The sequence below is a fragment of the Haemaphysalis longicornis genome, unplaced genomic scaffold, assembly GCF_048455015.1.
Source record: "Haemaphysalis longicornis isolate Haplotype H1 unplaced genomic scaffold, Haemaphysalis longicornis Haplotype H1 scaffold_4, whole genome shotgun sequence".
Taxonomy (NCBI): Eukaryota; Metazoa; Arthropoda; class Arachnida; order Ixodida; family Ixodidae; genus Haemaphysalis; species Haemaphysalis longicornis.
The window spans coordinates 122,674,703-122,692,972 of NW_027526361.1; the positions used below are offsets into that span (position 1 = coordinate 122,674,703).

Below are 18,270 nucleotides of genomic sequence, written 5' to 3' on the forward strand. Positions count from 1 at the left end.
ACCCGATTCAGCCACCCGGCCAAAGCAAAACAATGCCTGCGCAATAGTCTTATATAATCACAGCCAAATCTACCTGTCTATGTCCGGTGTAATGTTCATACTTGTCAACATTGTTGAAGAAGAACAAGACATTACGAAAATATGAGACAACAAATCAATACAGAAGTGATATTTGCAGTGTTCCTTTAAAAAAAAATCAAACATGCTTGAATTTGCGAAATTAAATACTTCATCAACTGCACAAAAAGAATTCACTCCGCCGTCGCCTGCTGTCGCCCGCGCCACTATAGCTTCTGGTGCCATTTTAAGAAATCAACCGGCAACAGTTACGCAAGGTTCCGCTGGATAGGTTCCACGTTCTGCTTGCAACGCACGTGGAGTAGGGAAACGCGGTTCTATAAACGCTGAAGTAGGGCGCCTCGATTAACGCGCGTCTTCTCCGTACGGCAGCGTTCGCATCGAGACACCCGGTTTGGAGAAGTGGAACGCGGGAAATTTAAAATGATTTAAGCAAACCTTTGGCGTCTTTACCTTGGGAGGAGCGCGACGCAAGAGGAACAACATGAGAGGTGAGCGGGAAAGCGAAGGGAGGCATTTACTTCGCAAAAGCCGATAAAGACTATCGTCTTTTGACGGCATTTGCAACGAAAGGAGCAGATACACGGCCTTTGTTTTTTCTTTCACTCGCCAGTACTCCCATCGTTCTCTCGGTTACACCGAAACGCGGCTCAGACCAGAGACGGCCGCCAAAGGGCTGCGCACTAAAAAATAGCGCTCGGTATCGCCGGGCAGGGGCAGGTTGTTATATAAAGGCGGTTGTGGTTCCTAAGTGGTTGCCTCTACGAACCGCCCAAACGGACATTGGGCTTTGAAAGAAGACGCGCTTAACTATTGAGGAATGTATTCTGGGCTAAGTCACCGGCAAAATGAGGTAGCACAAAATTAGTGAGACTCGATTCTTGGATACGGATTCAGTTCTGTAAGAAAGGGCAGTAAATACATTTAAATTGCCTGGCTCTCCATTGTATGACGTTGCAGTATGGGTGGCAGGTAGCTCGGCGTGAGGCTGTGTGGCTAATGAGTAGTCCACGATACGTAACATTAGTGGCAATGGAACCCCTGTGAAATCATTCTCACGAAAATCGATTTTGCGTTTGTTGAATACACGTACGCGTTCAATCAATTTTATTAGCGTATATATCACATATCTCTCACTACCATCCCATTTGCTCAGAAGCGTTATTTGATGCAGCGCAGTCCCCGCTTGTTCTTTTACCTTCAGAGGTTGAATGCTCGGGTGTTCGAATTTAGAAGCGAGTTGCACACGCATGTGGCTTCCGCATTGGCGCGTTTCGGCAGTTTCCGTTGTTCTTCAGTTTCTTTTGGCAGTTTCTGTTGTTCCGGGGTGAGAGATAACAGCAATGTACCAGCCCCCGAGATGGCCACAATGGCTGTTGTATTAACAATTCGATATAATGTATTCAACCGCAGTTAGTTTCTGTACGCTAACTGGCGCCGCTTGGAATTTTCAAGGTGGTGGCGTGATGAAGAAGAAACGGAACCACACTGCTTCTCCCTGTTATCACACCAACTTACCGTTTATAACAACTAATCGCTATGTTTTTTCTACCTCTACAGGGTGTTCGTGCAAGCAAGAAGAACGATAAAAGCCGCAGTGATAGAAACACGGAATACTGATGGTTTATCGTGCACTCAAGGGAGTCTTCAGCTCTATATCCTGAGAGAAGCACATCTTTGTGAACCTCTGAATGTTTGGAATGCACTTGAGGTGCTTCCTTATTCGTGTTCTGTATTAATGACGGAGCGTCAAAAACAGAGACACGCACTCACACAGACACACAAACGCATACACGTGCGCAGAATGTATGGATAAAAAAAAAAAAAATAGCACTAGTCAAAATAAAAAAATGCACGCAAAAGTAAAAATACGACGGCGAATGTATAATAATATGTTTAACTTACAAGCACGAAAAGCTTCTTTCAAAAACGCAACCGTGGTCTAGCCCAAAGTTTTCATGCGAATCGGTGAAAACAACAAAGTGTGGGAATAGAAAAGGTGGGATATAGTAACAAAATCACAAATACTTTTAATTACAATCTTTGCGTTATAATCACACCCACAACCCTCACGCAACAAACTAAAAGGATGCAAAAACAAACGCTTTCTGGGATAAAAGCGACGTCAGTTGGGGCGGGAGTGAAGTAGGACAGTCCATAAGATAGTAACTATAAATTTCACGCAGCTCACAAACAATTTCTCAAAGGAAGAGTTCCGGTGAAAATGGTTCATAGTGTTTTTTTTTCAAGGGTAAATCCGAATAATTGCTGTAGACCAGCCAGCCATAAAGGAATCCATGTAAGCTCGCCCCCAAATTGCGTTTTTATGGTCTATTGCAATTGGAAAGTATACAGTAATCATAGACGTGCGCAATTATTACGTTGCGCTGCAGGTTTCTCTTTCTAGCTAAACATTGGGATGTAATGAATGCGCTTACGACTTCATATGTTGTAAATTGAACACACGGAGACTGTCTCAGGTCTAAAATTATGAGGATGCTCACGTGTGTATTCAGCTCAGTCTTCGCATCAGAGGCTTCCTGCAGCTCGAGCATATTCGTGCAGTTCCTTACTTTGTTTCATCGTACGTAAAATTTTGTAAATTGGTTCATTAGGGTACCTACAGGATATTAAGTTCCCAACGGTAGGAAATCTGAAAATGCGGATAACAATACAAACTACTGACCACCTTATTGAAACAACATGATACCAAGTTAAACACCCCTGTTGGAAAAGTACTCACAAACACGGTATTCGCGACTTTCAGTCAAAACTTGTATAAAATGTGAGTGAGTGAGTGAGTGAGTGAGTGAGTGAGTGAGTGAGTGAGTGAGTGAGTGAGTGAGTGAGTGAGTGAGTGAGTGAGTGAGTGAGTGAGTGAGTGAGTGAGTGAGTGAGTGAGTGAGTGAGTGAGTGAGTAACCTTCATGCTAAGAATGTCCAAATGTTAGTGCTGGACACTCGCCCAATGGAGGTAGAGGGAGACTCCTGTAGTCCGAGAAGCCTTGGTCTATTGCTGGCCCCGCCGTCTTCACTACCCTGAGGTGGACTGAAATGTCAGTGATGGCCAGGTGGTGCGTACTTCACCAGATGTTTTGGTTAGAAATTCGTAATGGGTGAGGTCATTGACAATCTTGTACCATCTTCTACAGCAGTTCAGGTTGGGGGCAAAAATAAAAGGTAGCAGGGTAGAGGGTTGGGCTCAACATGGCATGAACGACCGTAAAAGATGTCGAATACCTCAGGAACTCAGGAGCTCATTTATCATTCTGAGCTTAAGACGCTCTATGTAGAACACACACATGCACAATGAAAGAGAGAAAGAGAGTGGGGAGAGGGAATATGAGGGGATACTCGTTAATTACCGTTCACCGCAGTCAGAAGTACAAGTTCATCAGAAAATAAAGACAGGCCTCCACCCCCAAAAATTTCTTTGGGCGATTAGGAAATACTCCGCCGCCAATAAATATGCCGGTTATTGTGCGATTTATTCTCAAATAAACGAAATGTTGGGCTCACTCAACAGCAACTGGTTATAGGAAAACATACATCATCCCAACAAACTGAAGGCCGGAATGCATAGCCTATAATAAATATTGCAATTCACACCACCTCCGCAAGGAAACATCTCCTACTTGGGTAGACAAAAAGAGGGTGAACATCCTGCTATAAAATCCGCATGTTTTTTTTTTTCAGAGTCATCTATTTATTGAATGGTACAGACCCATCAATGAATGCAGAGATCAAATCAAATGCTGCCTGCGGCGTGTCATGGGGCACCATGTGACCACTGTTTCGCACTGCCACGAAGTGTAGGTTATCAACACTCTTCACGTAACCGCGCAATTTCTCTCCGTCAGAACTACGCCACTGGCGCTGCCCTGCTCGAGCCCAAAGGTTGGTCCCGGACCAACGCAGTTGTGACAAGAAGTTCTCTGTCTGCGTTGTGGGAACGGCAATGTCCAGCTGCCCGCTGTAAACAAGAACTCTGTAGCCGTTCTCCAAAAGGACTGTAAACTGTGGTACAGCCGACCGCATAAAGTCTTCAGCAAAGTAACCCGCCACGGCCTCACGAGACGTTGAAAATTTTCGTTGCCCGACGTGGATAGCGCGACGTACGTCTACCGTCGTCACAAAATGCTTGTAGCGACCGACGCTCTGCGGCTCCTTGTGATGCAACTGATTGTAAATGTATTCAAAGCCGGTGGTATTTTTGAAAAATGTATCTTGAGTAGTGACGCCAATGTAGATGCGGTCCATAATAGTATACGCCAACCGTGTGCGACCTGCCCGGATGTGTTGTCTTGCTTCCTCTGAAGATTGACTTAAGTAATCAGCCGTGAGCCGGTCTATGATACCAATTCCAAATATAAACTCGCCTATAGCTAACATATTGACCGGGTCAGTAAAGCCGTTGCCGCAGGCGATGCCCTGGAAATTTATCTTAACTCTCATTTTTGGACCACTCTCGTGCAGCGCAGCTCCTATCGCCGGGACGTATTTTCCTGGAAAGTAAATGGAGAATAGGGATTATGCAAGTTAAATAGACAAGAAAGGTCACTGCAATAGTGGCTTAGAAAATAATCCCTTACCAGCAGGCGAAGTTTCGGAAACATGAAGTACTGTTTTAGTCAATAGTTTGCTGTCTAATGATAAAAAATATTATTTTTACAATCATGTGGGGCTTGCAAAAGAAAGAAAACGAATCAAAAACACATTTTTACAGAACACAGCTTGGAGCGCCGGCTGAATCAATTAGGGTGCCATTTCTCGCGTTTAAAACAGCATACGCACCGGCGTACGACTCCCCAGTGATGTAAAACTCGTTCTGGTTGTAGTGATCGAACAGGGTGAAGAACTGTTGCAGGAACTCGAGCATGTCTCGGCCAACGTCAGTCAAGTTGCGGGCATAGCCAGCCTCATCGTCGGTGAAGCTGAATCCTGTTCCCACGGGCTGGTCAACGTACAACACGGAGTATCGCTGCGTCCACGTCATCTGCCGGAAGATAGCTTTCGTGCCATCACTAGACACGCTGTAGGGCCCGTGCTCAGCGAAGAAGCCTAGCAGTGATGAGGTACCAGGCCCACCTTGCAGCCAAAGTATTACCGGAGCATTCTTCGGGTCACTCTGAGGAAATGGATTAAGCGGAGTTTGTAAACTGCCGTCTCAGATTATGGTCGTGGCATTAAAAGAGATTTCAACTGGAGTAGCCCTTGGTTCTACTTCGTTTGAGATCCGTGCTGCAAATATTGCCCCGAACTCACTGCCACGTCGCATTATGTTCAAATCATGGCGCATGAACTTTTATTATAGAAGTCTGTCTGTGCCCTCCCCAGTGCAAGTGTGCGATGTTTGCCCAATCACAGCAAGTAATGGGCACTAGAAACCGGATTTACATTCACGATTAAGTGGAAAAGCAATGAAGCGTGCATGAACGAAAAATATGGCACCAGGAATCCGTCATCTCAAGTAGCAATGAGGCCTCGTAAGGTGATAGAGTTTCATATCATTATGTACTAAAGGAAAATCTATGGGTGCCATCGCAGGCCTTCATGGGCTGCACCGTAGCTGCTATCAACGTTCCTCTCTTTCTTAGATTGGATTTCCGTGCATGTTAAAACTTCCCCAATGGTCAAAATTAATCCTGAGCCATCCCCTACAAGCCTCATCGCCTGTGTAGCCTCAAGGCGTTAAATCTCATAATCGATCGATCTCGCAATTATATTGGCTGACCACATGCCTTGTTGCCGCTTTTCAAAGCCTAAATAAACCAAAATATTTGCATTCTTTTCTCGTTTTTTTTTTCACAAAGGCTCCGACCAATACCCGGTAAAAACATCTCCTCAAGCTCTATCTTTTCCTAAATAAAAACAACTACAACTTTTCATATACAGACACGTTCTCTTTTTCCCGAATCCTGTCCAAATGAGCCACTACAAGCACAGGTGGGAAGTTCCCTCCCGCTCCTCGAGGGATCGCTGGCCGAAGCGCGGCTCGCCTAAACATTGGTGCCGGATTTATCCCGTGAATATATTAGTATGAAATGAACTTACGACGAAACGACGTGGCGACGTTATGACTGCGATTACGACGACATTATGGCGACCCTCAGCACGTACCCCCAGAACATTATTGGCCAACGCTTTCGGGAAATTTTCTTGGTATTATATCGGAAGTTCTGGTTTGAGGTCAAACAACATTCACAGCTTGAGGCATACGGAGATTAACGCTCATCAACACGTCGGTAGGCTGAACGTTAGGGCTTGTTTGCGCACAGCCGAGGATTACTGATAGCAGCAAACCACCCAGCCGCAAGCCAGGGTGCTGCGCGAGACCGTGCATGCCGTACCGTAGCTACGTCGTCGACAGCAGAACCCTCGTTCGAAGAGAAAGGTAGCCAGTACTCTGTTACGCCACAAAAACTCTCCAGCGAAACTAGTAAGCCTAATTGCAATGGGAAAATAGAAGGTGCACTCAGCGGCATTCAGTCTGGGCCAGTAAGGAGAAATGTGGAGATGAATCCCGACCGGCCGTCCTCACTGATTCATCAGCGATCACCTGAAACTGCTGAACTTAGAGATTAGAAATTTCCAGAGTACGATTCTATCGCAGTGTAGGGGCTCCCTAAGGCCATGTTTCCGGAAATTACACCCCTAAGAAGAAAAAGAGAAAACTTAACCCAACGGGCACCTATGAATATCGAAGTGATTTTTTGTCTATGTCAAACGATAACACGTCACAAAAAAGATTCAGGGCTTTTCCATAACAATCCCCTGAGGTACGAATCTGCATTTGAGGCGATATTCCAGGTTTTACCAATTCCTTACGATATGTTGTGCTAATTAATACGCCGTACTGCTTTTTTTTTGTTATTCCTCATTACTTCGCTGGACCATTCAGATCTCTGCTCACAGTTTTGTCCAATTGTATTCTCTACACACAGTTTTGCGCAGTTTTGCCTAACAAACCCCTGTGGCAACAACTGGTCAGTTGATGCATTGACAGGTCAGTTGATACGTTGGCTCCATAACACAGTGGTTACCTTGCGCATGTTAGTAAATGTGTGAGTGGTGTGCGAAATGGCTATGACTCACCAGGGAAGGCACGAACCAAAAGAAGAGATTGCTGTTGAATTTTGCATTGACTGTTATAAACCCGGCGTAACTGGGAACTTCCACGTCAGCTGGTAAATGGTATACTCGAGATAGGGCCTCCGCTTCCTCCAGGCAACCAGCCCGGATAAGCGGCGTGAGAAACAGCACATCGTCTGAGAAATGAATGGGAGAAAGTTTTACATAAAATAACGACCTTGATTGATCAGGCGTGCATCCGAGAAAGTTTGATAATGTGTTTTGATAAAAGAAACTGTTTAAAGACTGCCAAAGTAGTACAGTTGTCACTGATTGTTCCCGCTTTCAATACCACAGCCGTAATTCGACTTATCATGCCAGCCATAACAGTTGTCCTGTATTTATCTTTCACGGGGTTTGCAGTTTTGCGGTGCTTTCTTAATTATATTTCGAAAAATCATACGAGTGGTTTGTAAGCGTCGCTTAAAGCGCACCATAACTAATTTGAGCTGGATGGTGAAGCAACACATTATCTTGGGCACATTGTATGTTTAGCCTGGTTAATTTGCTCGAACAAAAAATGAGTGGTAGGCAGGCTACGGGTACCCAATACAATCAACAATATCGGCACTATTATTATTAGGGGACTCGTGCTCTACGAAATTCGATCCTATAACTCGAGGTTGAAGACACTTTTCTTAGTAGGAGTTCCTTAGTTCCAAAATTCTGAAGCTGAATCCTCTTGCTCTTGTAGCTAGCGCAGAAGATACCAGAAAGAGTTGATAACTTTAGCGAAGAAAGGAATTAGGCTGGTCAGTTTTGCATTCTTGTTATAGTGTACTTTAATTTAGAGAGTTCACAAAAGAAGGAAAGCACTCGAACACTTGCTGTACAATATAGAACACGCTGTACATCACGAGACACTAGCAACTCTTTTTTTGGAACGCGAAGCCTACTTGCATTGAAACCAATTAAGTTCGAAACAATGCAATATAGAAATTTTAAGCGGGAAACTTCGGCATGTGAGGATGATTCATTTAAAATCAGTTGAAGAAAGCAAACTAATCGAAAGGAACCGCAGGCATATGCTGCGCACGTATTTTCCGTCATACTGGTGGGCTACATTACGTTCCTGGCATAAAGCAGGGTAGACTCGCTAATGAAGTCTGAAGTTGTATTTCTTAGACTACGGATAATTATATCAATTCATTCCCACGTATAGTTACTTTGATTCCAAAGTCCAGTTAAGTTTTACTTATTGTGTTTATGAAACATCTCCCAGCGACTGTGTACCCAGTAATTTCCCCACACAGCCATCAATACCCTGTTTGGTGCAGCAAGTTTTGTTGCCGCCAGTCTTCGAAAGAGTGTGGTTGCACAATTCAGAGATCCCTGGTTGCCCTAAGGTATAGCTCTCGCAAATAGCACTTACTTAGGACCTTGGATGCGAGATTTGGTTTTTTATGAGTATTTAACCTTAATGCTTTGATTTTTTTTTGTATTTGCCACAGGATCCCGCTTGGTATGAATGAGTTTATACGGCTTCATTTTACTTGCAGGGTTATTAAGTAACACGTAAACAGTATAAACTGGTTAACGCCCTCTTTCTGATCGCGGTTTTTAATGTATACCGGAAATTTCTTGGTTCAAGATGTTACCTCGGTTATTTTAAAATAGAATTGTCAACTCACCATCGTCTCTGGCGCCCGTGTTTGAACAGCTTTTGTTACCTTCTGAGTCTAAAAACCTGCGAACAAAAACATAGGCGGCAAAGAGCGTAATAATTGAGTAAAAAGTGCTCAGGCCTTGGTTACTCAGTGTGATGCTTTCAGTAATGCATCAACTGCGAGCAACTTACAATGTTTTGACCTGCCCTTTTTCTCGGATTGAAGAATCACTGCTGGATTAGATAGTTTTCAGGCCTATCAATTTCTATTAAGTCGACAATTATGCGCTGTTCTCACCTGTCGCCTGCAATATTGTAAAGGGGATTCGGGAATATTTCTCCCGTGGAATGAGCAGGGAGGTCTAGAAAGTGGTAGTAATTGTAGGATATTACGGTATTCTGTAGCTACAAAATAAAGGGTAAGAGCATAACCGCGCATAATATTTACCACTGTTAACAGATCGAGTTAAAAAGGTCCGATCAACTAGGCTCTAAAGGGCAGAACATATTGTTTTCTAGCAACTAAAAAGCATCTTTGGAAACAGCCACTCCTTACATTTCTCAAAAGTGTTCTTCTCTTACGGGTATAAAAAGAGGCAAGTCCGTGGCTACAAAACCAGCTTTTAATATCCGCTGCCGACCTTAAGCGCGCGTACTGAAAGGTCACCTAGGCACTCGCTGTCCTGTGCTGAATGAGTAAGCCTCACAGATAAATTTACCAACACGTCCTCCGACACCATCATCCACTTTTTTGTTTCAAGGTAGTTACTGCTGCTTATGTGGGCATTCTAGTATTCCACTCTTACTTTTATTCACTTAAGGCAAAAGCCTAAAATTTTTTTCTATTCCATTTGATTTCTCTGCTTTGGCATGTTTCGTACGTCCAGTGTTGGGGTAGTGCGCGTGTTTGTCTTCTTTTTCTTCATGAGTGCACTGACCCCAAAGCCGGCATATAATCTAGGTGTTTTCTTTTATATCGCCTGTATTGAACGCTTTTTTTTTAACAGCTTACTTTTTATTGGCGATCGGATGTACAAGTTGAGCCTTTATTCTTAACTAAAATTTCCTCAGTCTGAAATATCCCGAGATTTTCAGGGGGGCTGAAAATGTTAACGTGTGTACGTCATGAACACTTTTTGTAATTCGAAGCAGCCCTCCGCATACATAATTCCTTTACAAGCATTCTTTCTCCTGTTTTTTTTTTTTACATTCTTTGAGGCATTGGAGGTGTCATGGGCCATTCATCGGCAATTGGTGACGCATCTTTTTGTAACAAAACCAGATTTTAGAGCTAGAACCTTATTTATAGCTCTGGTAATATCAGATTATCACTTCAAAAGATATTTCTGCAACTTTTTATGCAATAATGTGAGTCATAGGTGGGATTAATTGTGTTTCCAGTATCTGAGTGAAGATCATGTGCTAGTCAAACGCACGAACACTTCTTGTTAGCATAGTAGCGTATGTACTAATTTTTACCTTCCTACTTAACTTCCAATGTATCAGCTTGTTGGACAGCAGTGGATCACCGTGCAACAACGCAACTGTTTAAGGCAGAAAAAAATGCCATTAACGCAAGGCCTTATCTTTGATAGCTCAATATTTGTTAGGGCCGAAAAAGCGAATGTCCGCGTAGCTTTGCTACAGGCTTTCAACAAATGTCAACGCGATAACGAGACAACACATTGCGGCTAGAGTACAGACACTATACATTAAGCAATAATTGTGCGCGCCGCTTGCATTCCTGGATAAGTAGAATCCGTTCAGCATTGTAGTTTATAACCAAACGAAAATCCTAAACCGGGTGCGATGCCCATAAATATTTTATTGTCTATATCTAATTGCCTTATTAACGTTCATAAAAGAACGGAGAGACCAGAAAAAAAAGTCTATCTCACCCACTAGCAAACAATTTCATCAAAGGACCGCTAAGAAGAATTAGTTGTGTGAAGAGCTGCATTTCTCCTTGCGGTGCACTGTCCTGGTTTTGATCTGTAAACATAAAAAACGACAAGAATCAAACAACAAATATTGACTTCGCGTAAACGCCTATGATTTCCTCGTGAGGCTGCATTAGGCTTGTGTTAATTCGCGATAAAATAGTTCCCTTATCCAGGTCATGTCTTTTTATTTGTGTTTTTTGTGCGGGACTGCAAGACGAAGCGCTCATCTTGTTGGTGTGAAGTAAATAAACACTTCCGGCCGGTTTGGCAGTAGTAATGGGGGGAAAATGTGCATATATTTCCGGCTTGGTTACGTGGTTTTTGTTTTTGCCTGATTAAATAAAAACAAAAAAACAAAGTGGACAAAACCCGCTGTCCACCTACGATAATACATAAAGCTTAAACATTGCGACTACGCGACAACAAAAGTCATGACCAGTTCATGATGGAATAACCTATCATAACAGTCCAAGTACAAAAGAAAGGGTCTAAAAACCAGTTTGAAGACTGGTGACCTTACTCAAGAACTCGGCCGTCTGCATGCAATCAAGTAATTTTTTGTCATAATTGAAAGCGTAACGCTAACGTAAAGACGTTTTCAAGGAAGTGGGAGAACTGATTGACTCTCTATAAATAAGCACCCAAAAAAGCATTACAAGACTTGCGTACAACATAGGCCATGTAATTATCGAGAAACTTTTTGCGAAAAAATACAGCGCCATTATGTCTTATTCTGTGCCTTAAATGCGAAAACATCATGGCTTCGGCTGTCTTTGGACGACTTCTGTACTTCGGCGTTCTTGGTGTATTTGCATGGTCTACCGCACATAGCCAATACAGCAACGCTGAAAGTGGCGGTAGACCCAATGTCGAAGCCCTCGCTCAGGGACATAGATTACTCCAATTATGCGAAAATGAGGGAGGCTAAAGGCTTGCCCTGGCGCGGTATGAAGCAAAGAAGGGCTCAACATCATAATGACTTCAAATGCAGCTTTTGCATGCCTTTCGTTTTTTTTTTTTATAAAGTCTACACATTACTGCGTATTCAACGAGGAAACATGTCGGTCGTCTGCACGGCTCGAGGATCACAATTTTGCCGTACAGAAAAGTTGTTTATGAGGCTTGTTATATTGCCCCTGAAAAATGCCTGTCCAGCGAAGCACTTGCGCAAATTAGTTAATTTGATTTTAAAGGAGCTGTATCCCTAGCGCTTATGGGGAATTACGGGGGTAATAAACAACTACGCATCCCTGTCTTTTTTGTATGATAAGGCATCTCCTCATTTAGATCCCGTATATTGCCCGGAAAAATGTTTTTGCCTCCAAGAATTTGTGTATAGCAGAGAAGCCCACCTTCATAGAGATTGGTGTATGGCGTTTCAATGAGACACGTGGGAACTGACGGATGCATTTATTAAAATGCGCCAAGGCATTTCCACATTGGCCACAAAAAAAGGCGATACGGCGCTGGGAAAGGGTGTCATCAGCATTGCGTGTGTTTTCACTCGTGGAGGCGAATGTAGACTGGCTCAACGTATAGCAGAAAAAATGGGCCGTTATTATGCTATAGAGACATCAAAGTTTTTTTAATGTTTAGCCGAAACACTACAAGCCTAGCTCTTCTGTTTTCACGGAGAATTCTTGGAAGCGGTTTTGGGAAGGCTCTTGCGTAAAGCCATTTCTGGGGAGTCCCTTTTCCAACGCATTTTCTGCAGATAATTCCATATGTTACAGTCAATAACTCGCTTGCCCAAAAGTCGATGGTCAGCAAGTTGGCAGGTCAGCGCGGGCATTCGACAGCCTGGCGTTAGGCCTAGCGTCATTTTGACATTTAACGTGGTAAACCGCTCGATGACTTCGCTTTGCGCCTCATAACAATCAAATTTAATGTTACTTTATGTAAACCCTACTTAGTACGTCAGTCTTAACGTCACACCTTGAGGTATAACGCATTTCGCGGACAAGTTGAAAATTGCGTTAGATTGAAATTCTTCATTTGGCGAAGATTATAACGGCCTCCTGCTTCAATCGCCTACTTCGTGTGACTTTGATGGACCTGTCACTGTGTACTCCATTAATAGTATGAAACGCATCAATCATAGGTTCCACATAACATCTTTTCCATTCATGTATGTAGGATAAGGGAGCCAGACGCTGTCACACACTGGCATAAAAACGGAGAAAACGAATTCCAAGGTTCCTTTCATGGCAAATGCAACATAGGGCTGTGGAGGGCGGTGGAAGCCCGCAAGACACTCGCCAGTGTACGGGGTGCTTTTTTCGTGGTTATGCTATGTGGCAATTTTTTCTACGTGTTTCTCGCTTGTAGTCATGTTTGGAATAAGGAATCACATTTTAAAGCATGTTAAGCGACAATATGGCTGAAAAAAGGCCATAAAAAAGTAGAAGCCCTCAGAGCTCTGGTACGGCGTGGTGTTTGCATGGTTATGCTGTAGGCGAATTATTCTCCATGTTATTTTCTAGCTTCTAGTCATGTCTAGAAATCTTACATGGTCCCCCGATCGATTGGCTGCACTCAGGGAAACCCACAATTTCGAAAGGCAATCTCACATTACCTGGGCGTTTAACCACCTGCCGAGCCAATGGGCGAAACACAGGGACTGGTGGGTGTGTGTCGAACCAGGCGAGTACACTCGCCAATCATCCCGTGCAGTTGAGAGCCTATTATACCCGAACTGCCGCACTGACACACGTGCAAAATCATGGAAGCACAAATATTGCATTGTGAAGGCGAAAGCCTGAAGAAACTTCTGTCAGATATAAAAATAGTTACTAAGAGCTCGAACAAAAAGAGATAACCCTTACGTGCAAGAGTGCTGCGAAGAGGAACACCCAGCACGTAGACTCCACGCGACAGCAGCGGTTGACTCCTTAAATCTGGCATTTTACCGCTGCCCCTGTACTTGCTTACACATAATCGGTGCCTTTCATACCGATACCGGTGATTGAAACCATGCCGGCATATCTACTGAACAATACAGTCTGGTCGAAGTCACGGGTGACAAATATGGTGATAAAGCAGCAAGCACTGTTTCAAATCAGCAAGCGCAGGCAATTTCCTACACAGCGATTCCCATAAGCAAAGCGAGAGAAGGGGGGGGGGGCGTGCAAGGAGCGAAGGCACTGAAACTGCCCGGCGCTTTCGTCGCAGCTGTTACTGCATGAATCTCGGCTAAAACGATGTCAGGCTGTGAAGTGAATGAGCAGTACAGGACGTGTCCGACCAAAAAGACTGACACCTTATTACCTTTAACTATCGCCCTAAGCGGAAACGGCATTTGCAGAACGCCTTCAACTGATGCATCCTCTCGCTCAACGGAAATATCTCACTTGCCAAATGCACTATTTGAGAAGAAATATTATTATGCAAAAGAAGAGCAACAAGGTGCAACAAACTCACTGACAAACTATCAGAATTGTTGGTTACGCTGTGTCTTTAAGAAAGAGAAAAACTGCACAGAAAACTGGTAATGTACCTCGAAACGAAATAACTAATTGAATAGAAAAAAATGGCAAAGAAAGTAATTAAAAGGAAAAGAAAACGAGTTTTTCGAACTGCAAGACTGATAAAAAACAATAAAAACAGGGAAATTCGTGGTTACAACGTGGCCATAATTCAAGAAACGTTTAGGCGGGAGTTCAAAGGGAAACAAAGAAGCATCTGCATATGGTCACAGGTAAGGCGTATACACTCATAGACGAAGCTTGTAGGCCAAGGAACCGTAGGAATTATATAATAAGCACTGCTAAGTTTAGATGCCGAGTTGTGCTTTAAAAAAGTTGGTCGACAAACAGAATTGAAAGCGATAGCTTCGTTTGCGAGGTTGCAGCAATAACCAAGAGTAACATGAAAAGAGCAGTTTAGGGGATGAGGTGAACGACAAGCCACATGCGACGAAAAATATGCGCAGATCTACTAAATGCCCTTTCTTAATATCGGCAAAACACGGCCCAATTTCCAATCAATTGGCAAGGATGCTGATTTGATGGAACATTGAAATAGCACGACTAGAAATTTAGCCACAGTTTCTGCATAGTGCCGCAAAAGCGCATTTGGTATGTTGTCTGGACCAGGTGAGGATTTGACTTCCAGTCCGAGGAGCAAACGTCTGGAGATGGAAAGCGAATTTTAGTGGTTTGGGTGAAAGAAGAAGAGGAAAAAACACTGTGGAAATATTCATTAAATTGTTCTGCAATAGCGTCCGGGTTCACTATCACGCGGTCGTTCAGTGAAATTTGATTAATAGTGGGTTAACGCTCTCTAACAAAGTCCCAGAACTTCTGGGGATTTTCACTAATAAAGTTGGCAAGCTAGTGTTAAAATAAAAGCTGTTAGCTTGCTTGATGGCTTCTGGAAGGGAGACACGAACATGAGAGATAATTCCTGTGGCGGCACATTTTTTCCTGAGCCGTTTGGCTTTCCGCTCTAGGTGTATAATTGACCGAGTCATCCATGGCGTGCCTTTTGCGGGTTTGTTTTCCTTGGAAGGAATAAATCACTCCATGCAATAAGAACAGATTTGCTTAAATTTATCCCACAACAGAGTAACGTCATAACTATGGAAATCAGGAAAATGATGTTCGAGGTAATTTACCACACTTGAGTCGTCAGAGCGCAAAAAATCTTTAACAGTCATATGAGCATGCACCGATTTCACAGATCTATTCCGCACCGAACAGGGAACGTGAACCATTTCATGGTCAGGAATGCCAGGCTCCACAGAAACGTTACACTCAGTGATCGTGCGGGGAATAAAAACAAGGTCAAGTAAAGAGCATAAGGAGGTATTTGTACGAGTTGGTTGTTGAACAACTTGGGTAAGATTATGGTCAAGCATAATATCTAGCAGCACACTAGAACCTACAGGATCAGACTGTGATTTCAATTTGCTCGAGTTGACGTCAGGATAGTTAAAGTCGCCTGCAATAGTTACTTTGTGATTGATATATGCTAGCATATGTGCTTGTAAATTCACCAAACAATCAGGTGCAGCATTGGCTGCTCTGTAAACCGCGTACAAGACAAAAGAACAGCTAAACATTGAAAGCCTAAGACATACACATTCATTGTCCGCTACTTCGGGCAAACAGGTGGCTTGAATGCTACTTTTAATCAGGACGGCAACTCCACCCCCCCTAGTTGACCTGTCCTTTCGAAAAATTTTGTAAGCAGGGGGAACCAAGTCGTCATCACGAATTTCACCATGTAGCCAAGTTTCTGGTATTACAACAATGTGCGGATTGTGGGTCAAGAGTAGCGCTTCGAGTTGGTCGATTTTGCTAACAATGCTGCGAGCGTTAAGGTTGTTAAGTCTAACCTGTTTTTGGGTAGCAGCTCATGACTCGTTTTGCTGGCTCTCGTTAACATTGCTATCAGTACCGTCCCTAGCCACCTGTGGATTACTTCGAGGGCTTATTATTATTGCGCGCGAGTTGGTTGCATCATTCCAAAAAAAAACATATCATCGTCAATACGCAACTTATCATGTACCGAAAAAACCTTTTTACCCTCCACTTTATCGGCTTTCGCGCTATCCCGAAGCAACTTTCGCCGCCTTGCTGTTTGTTTTGAGTAATCATTCTGCACGTTCACTTTAGTGCCCTTTAGATTGGCGATATTTTTCAGAACTGCTTGTTTCTCAGCGAAGTCCTGGAAATACAAGATAACCGGGTGTTTAGGTCCCGGTCTGCCAAGTCTGTGAATTCCGGCGACAGATTTGCATTGCACGCCCAGTTTGTCTTTAAAAAGTTTAGAAATAATCCATTCCCTATGTTCTGAGTCGGTTTCGCGTTCTTCCTCGGGGATACCAAAAAGGATTAAATTACAACGCCTTCCTCGATCCTCAAGATGAGTTAATTTTCTATCCCGGAAGTCAGTCGATTTTTTCAGCATTTTAACGAGGTTTTCAAGGTCATTCAACCTAGCAGTTTTCGCGTTTACTTCCGCCACATGTTCTTCCATTTCAGCAATCCTACGTGTAATATCGGCTATCAATCCTTCAGTTTTGCTTTTCAGGTCTGCTACCTCGCTACGTAGAAGATTTTGCCCTTCTAAAAGTTTAGCCAACAATTCCTCGGTAGTCGGGCCGGGATTAAGTTCCACATCACCACATAATAATAATTCAAGAACACAAAAACAATCATAGGCAATCTCACAACACTTCCGTGGGCACGGCAGAATCACCAAATAACGACAGTCGCTTTTAAAGGAGCTATAGACACAACTAACCTGCACGAAACAGAAGAGTGGATTAGACATGTTGCCGTCGATCCCACCGTACCCACTGAAGGCGAAGTTGTGCACGAGTGCCTTATGTAGGAACGGGACTGCTGACGTCACACTTCCAGCGCCGCCCGGCAGTATTGGCGGGGTGATAATACCCGGCGTCTGCGCAGAAGACTGTCCTGATGGTTCGTCGATGTAACGCAGTTGGTGCAAAAACAGCGGTGTTCCGGCTGATGTAGAATGTGGGAAGATGCTGGTCACACAGAGCATGAAGCCCTGCACGAAACAGAAGAGTGGCTTAGACATGTTTCCGTCGATCCCACCGTACCCACTGAAGGCGAAGAGGGTATATTGAAGGCGAAGTGGGTTCCGTTTATTGCGGAAGTTTGGTGCTTTATATCTACGGTACTGGTCAACAGAAGAAAGGACACTATCCGTCATCCGGAGAAAACCTACAGGCTACTACACTCAGGTCCGACATGTGCACCGCCTTTGTACGCTATGCCCTCTATTGAAGATTTTCACCTATCTCAGAATTACTTTAGACTTTTGTTTGCTCACGCACTAGCAGTACAGGTTAAAACAGAAATGCTCTAACGTTAGCTATGCGTAGTTGCCGGTTTGTCGTCACGCCACACTCAAGTACATCGGCGTACAGCATCGATATTTGCAAAAAACAGAACTATCGAACGCGCTTGCTCCGCTAACATTAGCCCAGAAACTGATGAGACGAATTCGAAACACGGCGTACCAGTTATAGATGGTATTTAGAGTATGTATTTAGGCAATGTTCTTTATTCGCTTCTGCGTGCGCCTCAAACACGTAAAGTGAATCCTTCCTTCGAGAGGGATACTTCGGTTTACTTTCACCAGACTTTCGACACAAAGACCACAGTTGCTGGTGGTCTGCATCAGCGAATGTCTCAGCAATCTACATCAACGATACTCGGCGAAAGATTCTAAATAACCATGAATGCAGTTTTCCGTTCTGTCAGTTTTGAAGAGATATAGCCAGCGGCATCTCGCAATAAAACCGCGAATATTTCTTTTCAAATTTGTTTACACGATATTTACAGCATTATTTGTTGCCCCGTTTCTTCTAGCATGAATTGATTTCATCTTAGTTTTTCCGGATGCTACTTGCAATATTATGCAAGAAAATAGTTATTCACAACCCCTCGTCGTCAAGGCAAAGCTGTGCGCGTCATTATAGAAATGAGTTTTCAGAAATTTCTGTGAAAAAAGTTACATTTGGCCCAACTCTACG

The 18,270-nt window shown here is 43.6% G+C and overlaps 1 protein-coding gene across 3 annotated transcripts; it reads right to left on the reverse strand.

The window, feature by feature from the left end:
* Nucleotides 1-3,318: 3,318 nt before the first annotated feature.
* LOC144179360 (venom serine carboxypeptidase-like) lies at nt 3,319-17,119 on the reverse strand. 3 transcript variants are annotated; one of them, XM_077707685.1, is made up of 6 exons: nt 17,007-17,119; nt 10,713-10,806; nt 8,840-8,895; nt 7,173-7,345; nt 4,872-5,205; nt 3,319-4,582 (listed from the first exon to the last, which is right to left on the reverse strand). In XM_077707685.1, exons 2-6 carry the CDS (start codon nt 10,772-10,774, stop codon nt 3,780-3,782), a joined length of 1,428 nt encoding a protein of 475 aa, XP_077563811.1. In that variant the 5' UTR covers nt 10,775-10,806; nt 17,007-17,119; the 3' UTR covers nt 3,319-3,779. The 3 variants fall into 3 exon arrangements, with proteins under 3 accessions (XP_077563811.1, XP_077563810.1, XP_077563812.1); XM_077707684.1 differs by lacking the exon at nt 17,007-17,119 and adding an exon at nt 13,583-13,721; XM_077707686.1 differs by lacking the exon at nt 17,007-17,119 and adding an exon at nt 13,333-13,485.
* Between the last annotated feature and the right edge of the window lie 1,151 nt (nt 17,120-18,270).

Coding starts and splice junctions, on each gene's coding strand:
- LOC144179360 (XM_077707684.1), bottom strand. CDS start 13,661: ATGCCAGATTTAAGGAGTCAACCGCTGCTGTCGCGTGGAGTCTACGTG. Junction 8,896..10,712: donor ATGAAATTGTTTGCTAGTGG/GTGAGATAGACT, acceptor TTTTGTTCGCAG/GTTTTTAGACTCAGAAGGTA. Junction 4,583..4,871: donor CACTGGGGAGTCGTACGCCG/GTGCGTATGCTG, acceptor TTTACTTTCCAG/GAAAATACGTCCCGGCGATA.